The sequence below is a fragment of the Neltuma alba genome, unplaced genomic scaffold (assembly GCF_004799145.2).
Source record: "Neltuma alba isolate B1F8T4 unplaced genomic scaffold, ASM479914v2 tig00011524_pilon, whole genome shotgun sequence".
Taxonomy (NCBI): domain Eukaryota; kingdom Viridiplantae; phylum Streptophyta; class Magnoliopsida; order Fabales; family Fabaceae; genus Neltuma; species Neltuma alba.
The window spans coordinates 183898-198551 of NW_021636190.1; the positions used below are offsets into that span (position 1 = coordinate 183898).

General features: G+C 33.1%; 2 protein-coding genes across 2 annotated transcripts; one reads left to right on the top strand and one right to left on the bottom strand.

The window, feature by feature from the left end:
• Window positions 1–9670: 9670 nt before the first annotated feature.
• On the top strand, window positions 9671–11261 carry LOC114714697 (LEAF RUST 10 DISEASE-RESISTANCE LOCUS RECEPTOR-LIKE PROTEIN KINASE-like 2.7). Its single transcript, XM_028899455.1, has 3 exons — window positions 9671–10567; window positions 10751–10795; window positions 10885–11261. Exons 1-3 carry the CDS (start codon window positions 9742–9744, stop codon window positions 11010–11012), a joined length of 999 nt encoding a protein of 332 aa, XP_028755288.1. The 5' UTR covers window positions 9671–9741; the 3' UTR covers window positions 11013–11261.
• A 360-nt stretch (window positions 11262–11621) lies between these two features.
• On the bottom strand, window positions 11622–13567 carry LOC114714652 (putative pectate lyase 2). Its single transcript, XM_028899413.1, has 5 exons — window positions 13075–13567; window positions 12458–12660; window positions 12275–12378; window positions 12033–12171; window positions 11622–11840 (listed from the first exon to the last, which is right to left on the bottom strand). Exons 1-5 carry the CDS (start codon window positions 13565–13567, stop codon window positions 11622–11624), a joined length of 1158 nt encoding a protein of 385 aa, XP_028755246.1.
• Between the last annotated feature and the right edge of the window lie 1087 nt (window positions 13568–14654).

Here is a 14654-nt window from a genome sequence, read left to right on the forward strand (position 1 = left end):
ATCTAAAGCTAGCGAAGATTCTTCCTGCTCCTCTTACCCTGTTTTGTGGTATTTGAAGCTTCCTAATTGGTTGAAGCCCATAATATATATTTGTTAGAGTAATTTTAATTTCTGTGGTTTTTATGGAACCTAGAAACACGTTTCATCAAATCGAGGTAGTTGGATTTGCTTTTTTCCTACTTTGCTTAATTATTTGGTTTAAGACCACGAGAGATGAAATTTCAAACAGTGTCCGAGTTAAGTTCTCGCAGTTCATGCATGAGGGTCGAGATCAGAGATGTTCTCTGCGTTCATACTTGCGGCGCCCAAAGCAAACGAAGGAAACCAAGAAAACAAAAGGCAGAGAGAGATAACTTTTCCAAAAGCTTTGCGAAAATGAAACTCATAATATAATCCAAGAGCTTTTTTTAATAAAACCGCAGATTTAGAACGTGGTTTACTATCTTGTCATCTCAGGCTAATTTGCTTTTCTCTGAGATGTCTATTTCTTGTTGCCGTGTGTTCTGAGAAGCTAATTCAGTTTGAAAGCACAACTTCTAAAAACTTGAACAATTATCTGTATGAATATTATATTGATGTACGCAGATTATAATTATGATGCATCTACTAGTTCACCTGGACAAATAATTTTATGACAGCTTGGTTCATTTTTTATTGTTATTCTTTGATAAATCTCTTGCTTTAAACATCATTTTCGCTGTCGTCTATGTATTTCTCATCAGATTTTCGGCATCTTGTTTTCAAATTATCTACGTGCCTCCGTCTTTTGGAGCTATTATTGTCGGTAATCTTATTGGCAGCAATACCAATAATTAATTGTTTAGTATTCATGGGGCTGTTTTTGTTAAGTTCCAAGTTCTACCAACTATACTTAATATAAAAATTAGTTGATTAATTTGAGTAGATTAAAAAAAATTAATTATATTAGTTATTGGTAATAAATAAGTATTGTCTTTTTTAAAACATCATTGCTAATCGAGTATATTAGTTAGAACTACCATTATTATAAGGACTACTATGAAAGATATGAATAAATATGAGAGATAAAGTGGATTATTGTATTATATTTAGAACCAAAATAAAAATCAAATAAGCTTTTATACTAAAGACGAATGTAGTATAAATCAGTCTATTGATAAAAATAATTAATTACAAATCATAAATATGCTTTTGTGTTAATTTTTGAAGTCTCTACAAGAGACAAATTGTAATTATACTTTTCTTCTTATTCGTCATGACGTATTTCTTCATGTTGGCTACCTGGTTTAGTCAACAAATGCAGGTAATATGTGGAAATTTCAAAAATCATAGACGCAGATAAATTCAGAAAGAGAAAACCGAGTCAATTAAAGACAAACACATGATTACGCTATTTATTTTTTTAATATCTACTAATTTTTTTATTCACTCTCCCTCACCGTTGGATCAATGATCAAAAGAAATTAACCTGAAATAGCAAAATGAAGGGCTAGGGATGCAATCTCAAAGTAAACGATGCAGACCAATGGTATTTTTTAAATAGAGCTTACCATTATTTTTTAACACTTGATTTGAATTATTGGGGATGGACCCCTTAACAAAGGGACATAATTAATGGCACCACAAGGGGTGACCTAGACCTTTGAAAGAGAGACAGAGAGAGAGAGAGAAGAAGGAAGAAGAAAAAGGGCGTAAAGTTGACTGGGATATACGTTGACCAGAGTATCCTACCCCACGTGGCTTACTTGCATGACGTAGAATTTTGGAATTAGAGAAAGAGGTTAGGTTGAGAACAAACCGAGTGAGCTATGAACGGCACTGTGACAGCTTGCGTTGCGTGCGTTCTTAGGCTTCTCACAGATACTTTTCACACTGAAATTCATTATTATTATTACTTTTATTTTTTTAAGGGAAAAAAAAAAAGGAAGACTTTGGTAACTACGAAAGGGAAGGCGACAAGTCGTATGGGGTTCTCCTTTGTCGTTTCAACAACTCTTGTATTTTCTGGCTTTGTTTAATGACGCAGTTCAAACCTATTTCTTTTAATTTCAAACCTTAACATTAGTGCAAAGAAAACCCCATATCAGGGGTTATCGTTAGTCACCTGCGTGTATATTTGGGCATATCAAACCAAATTTTGATCTTCACTTCTCTTTTTCTTTGTTTTCCCCTCTTCCCCTTTTAGTAAGGAAATGGTTTAATTAAGAGATTAAAATATCACAATAGGGTCTTAAAATGCTTAAATAGTAAAGTTCTAAAAAAATATATTTATTTTTAACAGATAAAGTTTTTGATGTCAGTAAAAATTTGTAAAATTAGAATTCATTAATAATAATGATATGGTCATAATTCGTAATTAAATATATTTTAAAGTCAAATCCTTCAGATGTATTTTTTTGTTTTTACAGTATATTAGATGATGTGGCACGTCTGATTTTGTTTTATCCTTTGGATTCTGACCGTCTTTCTTTGTTAATGTTATCTTGTCTCGTCCGGAGTGCAGATTAATAAAACTGGCATAATTACATACATACAAAAGTGTGAAAGCTACAAGAATTATATAAATATTTTGCTACAGTTGATATTTTAAATCGTAGTTTTCTTCGTTGTTTTGTTTCTCTTTCAATGTGCCATCTGTGTTGTTGTATTCTAATTTCCAAGCAAGCGAGAATGGAAAACCCTAGATGAAAACAACATGCTGAAAACTACTAAAATTATTTTCTTGCATAAAGTCAATGGAAAAATTTATAGACAACGAAAAATGGGGGCCATATATGTATATGAGAATAAATAATTCATATTTACGTAAGATATTTCTGTGCAAATTGAATTATACAACTCAGGAGTAAATGGGCAACTGCGCCTTCTTTTCCCCTTCATTTCAAAAGTAGTATATATGGGCTTTATGCCATTTCACAAAATGTTTATTTAATTTCATCCATGATGAAATATTAATTACCAGTTATGAATATATGATTGGTATATTTTTTCAAATCTTAATGTAAAACCTGTTTAACTAATTTGAGTAGAATAATAAAGTTCAATAATTAGTTCAATTAGATAAATTAACTTGACAAAAAATGATAAATATAAAAATAGAATGATCAAGATTTTATATTTATAACTTAAACTAATATCTATTTCATTCAGGACTGGAAAAGTATAGAGTTATCAACATACTATAAATTGTATTTTAGTATGTTAAAGTAAGTTATACTATACTCAGTTACGTACACATCTGATCACATTAAGTTTAGCTTATATAACTCAATGAATTAAAACGAAATTAACTGAGCTTGGTGGGCAATCTCAATAAGTCAAATGAAATTAAAATCAAGTCATTCATCTATTTCAGGATATAATTTCTCCACATCAGCCCCTTTGATGTTATCCACTTATACACGCTGACACTTGATAGTTCTAGCTTTAATTTCTTCCTTCATATATGTATATGTATATACATACATACATACACACACATATACATTTGATCTTCCTTTGTTTCCAAAATATATATACTTTAAGATATCAATGAGTTATAAGAAAATCAAATTCCTTTCAATTGAATCAACCATATCATCAGGTAGTGAAATTGAAATTATGATAAGAGTGTATAAATTACGTGTTGTCAAAATTGGTATAATTTTTGCTGCGAATTTTCTTGCATTCTATTTATATTTTCACATGCACAACCCTTCGCAAAAATTAAAGAGAGAGATCCCCCGGTTGTAAAATGACGTAGGAGAATTTGTAGCAGCCCAGATATACAATATTGAAATTTGAAAAGACAGTCTAAAGCTCATTCTAGTGTATACTTAGGCTTGTTATATAAACAAATAGTAGAGTATGTAGAGTACTTTAGTTTTTAATCCCCGCTAGATTCTAATGATTTCCTTTAGGAAGAATCCAAAAAAAAAATCTTTGAGTTTTAAAATTTTAAATCCGTTTTGTTCACTACACTTTAATAACAATTGACAATATTTGAAAAATAAATATAATAACACATTTTTGTAGTCATTCTTAATTTAGGATTTTAAAATTTTAGAGGTATTTGTTTTAGAAATTTTCCTTTCCTTTATGTATAGTAGAAACTTTGGCCTTTTGATTGAGAAAATATCTGTCTATAAATGAGGATGAGATTCGAAGGACGGTGAGTAGTTTTGAACGTTTGAAAGAATGAGATAAGTATGTCTGCTATGTTATGGAAAAAAATTAGGCATTTATGTTTAATCGGATAATAATATGAATATCCCTAATATACATTAAAGTATTTTGACAAAAAAAAAATACATTAAAGTATTTATAATCATTTTGTTTTCCATGCGAAATTAGGGATTCAAAATTATATTATCTATGAGGTAAGGCTGTCTACCACATTAACCAATAACTTGATGTAATTATTTCCTTAATAACTGGATAAATATTTTTCATAGCTTCAATTAAATAATTTTCAATTAATTACCACAAATAGAAGAAAATGTTTAAAATATTTAATCACAAAAATCCGAAAATAATTTTTCTAACATTTTTCTTGTTTATTCAGCGGTATGGTTGTATAATGAATTCCAAAAACAGAAAAAGAATTATATTCATTAAAAAATGACCGATGTACTTAATTCAATCAATTAACAAAGCAAGTGATAAAGAGGATAAACTATGTTATTAAAAAACATTCACGGAATCATACGTAAGTATGTAACCATTCCATAATTAGTCTTCTAAATCAATAGAATAATCATTCCTGAAAATGTAGGAATAATTTTCATGAGAGACTGGGAATCAAAGTTCAAAGAAATCAACCATATGAGGCGTAGAGAGTATTCTTATTTTATATGTTCCAACTTGTACAACTAGTGGCCATTGCTTTCAACCAAACGAGGCATTGGAAGTCTCTTCATTATTATTACTTTGGGGGGAGGAGGGGTTTGCATCAGGGACCACGAATAGAAACTAAACGCTTTTCTTCGATAAATTTCTCTAAATTTTGTTGGCTTTTGACGAAAGCAAACTGAAGTTTTTAAAGTTCAAATCTTGTGATATGATCCCTTATAAGACCATCCACAGGATGATGAGTACGTAATTTCAAATGTTAGATATGAATATATACTTGGGTATCGGATTAAAACGACCGTTTTTATAGTTTTATGGATTATGACTGGCAATACTAAAAAGCTGTAGGGATACCAATGAATATAGTCTCCTTGTTCAACAATACTTGTAGATATTTAGAGATGTTATATATGTTTTCTTTTTACTCTGGTAAAGATTAATCTATTTAGATTGTTTGTAAGCACTAGAAGTATCCTTTTATATATGTTCATGGGGAGGGCAACCATACTACATGCCGATTTCCTTGCTAAATTATCTCATACCGCTAATAGCAACTTTTTTGTATCATTAATCAACCTCCACATCTGTGTCTAGAGACAGAAGATGCGATGAGGGATATTTGATATCAATTTGTTGGCGGTAGCACAGAAATTCAATGGTTCGAGTCACGTTCAACTCACAAGGATACTGTCCTTAAAAGATACTCCTCTAGTCCTTAATATATGACCCAATTCTTGAGTTGGTTTTGGTCCTAAATATAAGACTCATTTATCATATTTATCAGTTTTTTTTTTCTAAATTACCCCTATAGATATTCCCTCAACTATAATTAAGTAGAAGGGGAAGAGTGACTATTAAGAAAGATGATTATGGTGTTTTAGGAAAAATATGTCACTTTTCTTATAATTAACTAATTTACCTAACTTTCTTAATATAATCGAATTAGTTAAATGGGTCTTATATTAAGGATTGGAGGAGTATTCCACAACTCCTCTACAACTCAAGAAGCGGTACTCCTGAGGATTAAACAAATCAATTCTTGCAGGAAAGCAAAGTGATAAAATAGCAGGAAAGCAAAGTGATAAAATAGCATAAGGAAAGTAACACAAGAGGGCAAGAGCACAAGAGAAGGAGGGAGATAATAGTGTAGTGCACATCACGCTCCTCATGCCTTTTTATAGACGCGAATAGACACAAAAACCAGAAAACACGCCCGTCGATGCTGCTGAACAGACATGACAAAAACCATGCTCATTTTTGTTGGAGGCAGAACATCTCGAATGTTGTCACACCCAACATCTGACAGCAAGTGAGCTTCACAGGACGCGTCCAGTAGGCCACAAAATTAAAACGGCAACGTTTTCAACTTTAAGAACCCAAAAAATAAGGTTTTTTAGGTAAGAGCTTTAAATGATAATTTTGTAAAATATTTAAAACTGATTTTTGAAAAAAAAACCTGTTACCACATCTAATTCACTCGCAAGAAGGAGAAAATCCCTAGTTTTCAATTGTATTTCCTTTTCGGTAGCCTGTTACCCACCTCCTTCTTGGCCCATTTACTCTTCCATGAGAGCTTGAGTTCATATATGCACCTGATCTTTTTTCACCCATCCGGTATGGATTTTATTTGACACCCATTCTTTACTTTTCTCAACATAATTGAGTAATGTTATCCTACTTTTCATTTAAAAAAAAAAAGAAGCATTCTTTTGGTGGCATGAGAAACTATTGTCCTTATAAGTACCAGGACCAAAATTATGCCAAAGTTTACTCCATATATATGAGTTGGATTAGGGTATTTAGATAGAAACCAAATCATAATTTTAAAAATAATTGTACAATACATGAAATAAATATGCAAAAAGAGTTTTATCTAGATTTGTGTGAAGAAACTTTTTAAAAGTACTTCAATTGTCAAACATCATATGAGAAGGGTTATATTAAATAAAGTTGGGTGTAATAAATAATATATAATAAATTAAAAGAAAAGATTTAGAAACTCGATCGAGCATAGTATTAAGATGTGACGTTGATTCCTTACTTATTGCTCAATTTTCGTCCCCTCCTCCTATTTTGGGGTTGAAAGCTTGCGCAGGCATTTGAAACCCAAAAACTATGCACGTTGTCCAATTTGCTCTCTTCCTTGTTTTCATGTTTTTCTCCTCCTTCCCAACTCATTAGATAAAGGACGGAGCAGCCGAAGATGAACTCCTTTCATCATCCCCTGCCGCTGGATTAGGAGGGAGTGGGTGATCGAGAGTAGAAAAGCTAATTAATGTGTTATAATTCAACCAAATCAATCAAATGAACACGAGACTCATCTTCGCTAGAGACAAGAAAAACATTCCAGTTCTTATCCAATGCATGTCGATCACTTTTTTGTTTTTGTGAACAAAATGGTGTGCAAGTGGGCACACGGCTACGGCATACTGTCGGCCCAAAAAAGTTGGCTCCATTCCCCTCCCCCAACCTCAAACGCGGGAGATGATCGGCTTAGCATAATTTGGATGACACTCCAAATCATGGTTTGGGGAATAAATCAGCCAAACACCCACTCAAAAATCAAAACCATGATTTTGGAAAAAGCAAAATTTTTTTGCTTTTGGAGAAAAAATGGAGAGTGTGAGAGCCTATAGGATATGTATTTTGTTATTTTTTTTATAAACATATTTAATCTTATATTTTATAAATATATATACATATTAATTAATTATTAATTATATTATCTTATGTATTATTAATTATGTTAATAAAAAATATATTATTAACAATTTTATTCCTTCAAATTAAAATATATCATAAAATCTATTTTTTCTGTAATTATCATATTAATTTATGTCTTTTTTTTAGTAATTTGTATATATAAAAAGTGCTTCTGATAACAACTATCCAAACATTCTTACTTCTCAAAATCACTTTTTCATAAAATCTATTCTTTCCAAAATCTATTCTTCTCAGAATCTATTCTCCAAACCATGGTTTGGTTTCATCCAAACACCCCCTTATTTGATTAGTTTAGTCCCATGATAATACTCATCAATCATTAATATAAGACCTATTTAATTAATCTGATTAGATTAAAAAAGTTATATAGTTTAGTTAATTATAAAAATATAACATTTTTTTCACCACAACACCATAATCATCTTCCTTAATATCCTCATTCTTTCTTCTACTTGATTATGGTTAAGGGAGTATCTATAAAGATAATTTAAGAAAAATTGATAAATATGAGAAATATGTCTTATATATAGGACCAAAGTCAACTCAACAATTAGGTCTTATATTAAGGATTGGGGAAGTACTATGTAGTAACTAATTTATAAATTTAAGTAAATTAAGGATGTTAATTAAATTAGTTAATATGATATGTTTTTTCTAAAATATTCTAGGTATCTTTTTTAATTTTCTCCTTCCCTCTCTCACTTAATTATTATTGGGGAAATATCAATAGGGTTAATCTGAAAAAATTGATAAATATGTAAAATATCTCTTTTATATAAGACCAACATTAACTCCCCAATTAGGTTTTATATTAATGATAGGAGGAGCAGCTTTTTTTCCTTTTTTGGTTTCTTGTTGGGCATAAGTATTTTTTTGTTTGTAAGTAATCTCATTTGAAATATTATTAGACATTAAATATAGACTCTTTCTAATTGTTAGCAACCACTAGGTTCTATTTGAATGAGTAAAATAGAGGAAAAATCTTAATGAGCCTAATTTGAAAAATTGGAGAAATTGGGTTAAAACTTTAAGTTAATTTTGCTTTTTTTTGTTTGTTTAATCTTATATATTCTTTTTATTAAAATTTTATAACCCCACTTCTGTAGTTTTTTAAATCAAGCTAGTTCAAATTTTTCTTTCCCTCTCTTTCCTTCCTCCAATTCGCTCATACCAAACACAAGGGAAAACAAAAGTACTGTAGGCCTTGCAAGTTAGGATAACCATTAAATCACGTGCTCTGGGCATGGGTGATTGGACTTATGCATCCAGCACAAGACAAGAGTTATTGGGCTAATGGCCTTCTTTTCCTTTTCCACAAAGAAATGTTACCTAATGGCCCAACACTACACACGGACAATCTATGTGAGCCGATATTAGCATGTGGATGGAAAATGTCAAGTCTCCAAGGAGCAAGTGACTCCTTCGATTTAATTAAAGTCTCATGTTTCAATTTATGGTAAAATATCATGTTAAAGAGAATTATCTTTTATTTGAGCATAATATTGTTTGAAAATAAATCACCTAGTAATATCAAATAACAAATAATTGCAAGAAAAATGCCACTTCTGATTTAAGTTAAAATCATTAGATGGAATGACATTTAATCCTAAAAGATAGAATTAATAACAGTTGATTATTGAAAAATTTTCTAATAAAATGACTAATATATATCAATTTAAATACTTTAGAGTTATACTAAAAATTTAAACACTTTATTTATAATGGAGACTCTTAAATTTACAGTTATTTAAATTATTATTAGCAATTTGTTTTGTTAAAAAATTTGTCAAGAAGCTAAATATCATTAATTTTTTCCCCGGATATTGCTCCTATTATTAATCTATTAATTAATCAGCGTAGTTTGTTGAAAAAGTAAAGGTGTGCCGCGTGGCAAAGGGCTGATGAGCTGGAATATATTCCTAACCGCAACTTCACTTCACTCTCCAAAATCAGAATTTTTTAATTCCCCGCTAATCATGAACTGCCGACTCGGTTCACTAATTCTGTCCCCGGCTTCAGAACCCAGAAAGCAAAAGCAACATATAAAAAGAAACAAGCCATGGATTAAAGGAAGCAAAAGCCAACAAAAGCAACGCTTGCACATATATTCTTTCTTTCTTTATTGGTTCTTTTACACTTCGCTTTACTTGCTCCTTCCTCTGCCTATGATTCAGAGCGCATTTAATTTTCTGTTCTCTCCTCTCTCTCATGGATTTTCTTCTTCATCCTCCCAACCCCATTTCCAAAATGATATCTTTCATCACTCAGCTCACTCTCTTGTCATTCCTCACCTTCGCAACAGCTCAGTCCAGCACTTGCAGAACCTCTTGTGGTGGAATTCCCATAAACTACCCTTTCGGCATCGACGATGGATGTGGAAGCCCATATTACAGACACATTCTGGTTTGCTCCGATTCAGGGAAACTCGAGCTCAGAACCCCATCCGGGAGATACCCTGTTCGTAACTTGAGCTATTCTGACCCACACATTCTGGTTTCGGATCCCCTCATGTGGAGCTGTGAAGATGGTGAGCATTTTCGACCCACTAGGCCATTTAGCCTAGACACAAGCACCCATTTCAAGCTCTCCCCACAAAACGAATACTTATTCTTCAATTGCAGTGAAGATCACGTGATCATGGAACCAAAGCCTATATTCTGTGAGCATTTCCCTGAGCATTGTGATTCTTCCTGTGATAGTGCTAGCTATCTTTGTAGGCACCTTCCTGGGTGTGCTTTTGCTTTAACTGGGAGTTCTTGCTGTTCTTACTACCCAAAAGCCACTGAATCTTTGAGGTTGATGCTTAAGTATTGTACCAGTTATGCTAGTGTGTACTGGAGAAACGTGGGTGCTCCTCAACCGTATGATCAAGTGCCTGAGTATGGAATCAGAGTTGATTTTGACATACCAGTGACCACAAGATGCCTTCAGTGTCAGGATCCCTTGAAAGGAGGTGGAACTTGTGGGTTTGATACACAGAAACAGAATTTCTTGTGCCTGTGTAAAGATGGAAATTCCACTACCCATTGCAAAGGTACCTCAAACCAGTTCCCCTGTTTTCTTAATTTCTGAGTATATTGTTTAGTTAGCGCACACCTCAATTTAAGCATGATCAAGAAATTTACCCAAACAAAAAACTTGCCAAGAGAACGACCAATTATTTATGCTGGATATTGGAAGTTCTATAACGCTGATTGGGTGGATTGTGGTGTGGCAGATCATGATATTGCAAGGCACAATAAGATGGTTCATGTGGTTGCAGGTAAGAGAATTGAACTGACAATGGATGGGAATTTTATTAGAGGATATCAGTCTCATTTGTGGTTTTGTGTTTTGAAATTGTGGATTCAGGGACAGTTAGTGCGGTTTCAGCTGCAGGGGCAATTGGAGTTGGAGCTGGAATTTGGTACTTGAAGAAAGCGAGAGCCAAAGCACCAGTCACTTGTGGAGTTCAAAGCAACGAGAATAGGCTTTTCTGAATATTGACCAGCCAAACGCTGAGGATCATACACATATACCTTCTTTCATTTCTAGTTTTTTAATTGAGCTATATATATATGTATTTATACAACACTTGGTGGGTAGAGGCCATTATAATGCTTCTTATGGAGTTTCTTCCCAATTTTCCCCACTTACTGATTGGCATCTTTGTGATTCTTATGGTGATGATTGTAGAAAAGACTCTGTCGAACAATATCTTCACACTTATTTATATAAACAATTCTTCACATTCTCGATCGAGAAAAACATATCACAACTCACAAAACCTAGCCTTCTGCAAAGCAGGTTATAGGGTCGTCTTATACAAAATCGTCCTCCGAACTATCAGAAACTGCCCCCACTCAATTTTATGCATATGTATATATATTGGCGGCGCATTAGAAATAGTATTATCGAATTTTAGGAGCAATCAATGCTCATCATACATATCGTACCAAGGAAAAAGACATCACATTGTAGGGGCAGTTGAACCCTCTAATAATAATATGGAGGTCTGTCCCTACCTCTAAGAAGCCAATCATCGATTGAACATCGAAGAACTAGCAAAAGATAAGAGGAGAACAAAAAGGAGACGCCAACAGGCCAAATCAACAAACTTTCCCAACAATACAACTCAGGGGACCAGCATGAATGGTTAATGCAGGCACCAAGGACGCTGAAGCAGCAACAAAAGCTTGAGCACTTGAATAGTAAGGGGCACAAGTTCCATACCCAGATGGAACAAAATAGGCTCCGTTCACAAATGCATCCTTATAAGTCCTCCATTTCCAATTCTTCCAGTCTTTCTTCGCTATTCTCTTGGTAACCTGTAATACAATATCATCCTTGTAATCCTCTGCATTATGATAGAGCTATATTTGTGGACTATACTGGTTCATCACACAAGAATATTCGGCATAACACAATGAATTCAGTTTTAAGTTCCTATCTAACTCCTTTATACGTACAAACAAGTATAGCTAGTGGGTTTCTTGCTACACACACACACACACACACACCTGTTTCCCACTGGGGTTACTTGGAGCTATATAGTAGTTCCCTTCACTCAGAATGGTTGGTTCAGCACTGCCACCGATGGCATACATCTTCCAGCCATCATATCTGTTGTTGACCACATGGGCGTACCCAAATCTTACCCTTCACAAGTTCATCAGTACGTGAATATAAACTCTTTTCAACTCTCTCAATCCTGATCAAGAGGCTAAAATTCACTTGGATATACATAGAAATCACTAATTACCTTGGCATTCTTTCATATAGGCCGCTGGCAAAATGGTTGAAAGCTATTGTCACTTTCATTATCTTATCTTCTTTGTATTGGTCGCTGTGTCCTAACAGCATCACCTGCAGAAACATTAGTTCAGTGAACAGCACCTTTTTGAAGATATCAATGAGAGGAGAAGAAATTGAGGCATATATATACTTTATCGTGCTGGGTGAAGTAATTGTTAGAAATGGTGATGGAAGTTGAGGAGTGAATTATATCAATGAGACCGTCGGCACTACGAGCAAGGAAGCAATGGTCAACCCAAACATTTGAGGAACCAAATATGCTAATGGCGTCTCCATCTGAACCTAGACGATGTCCTACATGATCACTACTGCTTCTTACCATACCAGATTTTCCTGCTCGTGCAAAACAACCCAACTAGCGATTAACTCAAGAATAAATGCTCAGATTAAGAACTCCCAATTATCTGCTTGTATTTTAATTTGATTCTTATAATTTATAAAGCTTCAATTATTAGAATTTGTTGAATATACACAATACGTATGCCGATGAAAAAGTTTATGATAAAGCGAAAATTAACTCACCTACATGAAATGTAATGCAATTTATATTAATCGGATTTATTACATTACTCAAAATGCATGTTCAAAGTACTAAACAATTGTCCACATCAGGAGTCTCATAACAAAAGTTTATCACACTAAATCAAGTATTTTCACAACATTAAATTAATCAAGAAAAATTGATCAATTAAATTAAACTGTGTCAGGAAAAAGGATAAATTATCATTAATAAAATTCTTGCATTACCTGGTTTACAATCGTGGATGCTAATCCCATGTATAATGACGTGATTAACACCTTGAATCGTAATGCAAGGTCCATAAGCAATCTCCACGTTGGCTCCTCTACCATCAATGGTCTTATAGCTATTCACTATAAGCTCATTCTTGAGTCTAATAACCATGTCCTTGGCGAATATTATCCAAAGAGGCCGTGTTTGGACCACACCATAACGAAGTGTCCCTGGTTTAGGGTTCACAGGGTCATCGGAGGCATCAGTGACCTTATATATAGCTCCATACTTACCTCCAATGGCATCTTTGCCAAACCCAACAGCACAATCAGCTAGGGCTTGGCGATACGATGCCCAGTTTGAGTTGGCTCTCCAGCAAGAGTCTATGGTGTTGAGGACGAGGTTCTTAGTAGTTTGGGGAATACTGTAGGGATATGAGCTTGAAGCTATAAGTGGTAGGAAAGATATTGCTGGAAGGAAGAAGAATAGTTGTGTGGAGGTGGCCATGCTTGTGAGTTTGTGGTTTCATATGGAATATTAGATGAATTTATAGGTGATTTTGAGAGGTTTTGGTCCACTCAAATTTGGGTTTGACTTCAGAAAATGTTTTGTTTATTTGTTAAATTAGAATTTTGAACTCAAACGTGGTTGCACGAGCTCGAGTTATTGGTTGACTTAGCTTAATGTTGGTTATTGTTAATTAATTATGTTTACACAGCCATCTCTGGCTAGAAGCACAGAGCTATTTAGACTACAAATTCGGATCAATTCTCCTATACAAAAGATGTAACTATGAATACTTGTTGATTGGAAAAGTATCTTAACATGTATAATTTTCATCTATAGATGGAATACTATATACATAGGAAGAATGGCAGTTGATTTCAGAGATCGATTTAATGACATTTTAATTCTTAGCAAAATTTTCTGAGAAAATGAATTATAGATATCAATTCAAACAATTACAAATTCAGAAATCTCAATTGTTATAAGGCATTCAAATTTTAAATGTAACTCAGTTTACAACTGACATTTCTACTTGCAATCGTCTAAATCGATAATTACAACTTATTTTTGGAAAACTTTTCAGGACCTAGCTATTATTAATCGATCTTTACTTTGGGACTCAAATTTCATTTTCCGTATTATAAGTATAAACATGGGTGCTTGATTAGTATTAGGCCTATTTCCTAACAACGGAACTAAAATTTTAAAGATTCTATAAAAAGAATTTAATAGAAGTGAGAATGGAAGGGAGAAGAAATAGGCCTATCATAGAATGAGATTTTTAAGACCAAAAGTAGTCTTGGTATCTGAAAAAAATTAAATGAAATGTGGTTATAAACTTTGTTTACAAGGAAGCAAAAGTACCTTGCAACCTAAAAGAAGGTTACAGACTTCGATGTTTTTGTATTTGAATAATGGCATTAAAGCTTTAAAATAACAAAGGACCTTAACAGGCCTGTTTATTGTTGTTCGAAGCTCCATCAACTCAATATTTAAATATTCTTTTATTTGACTTCTTTTATAATTGATAAAGGTCTTGTACAGAATCATTGGTCTCTATACTACTTGGATTGTTTCTAAGTTCTAA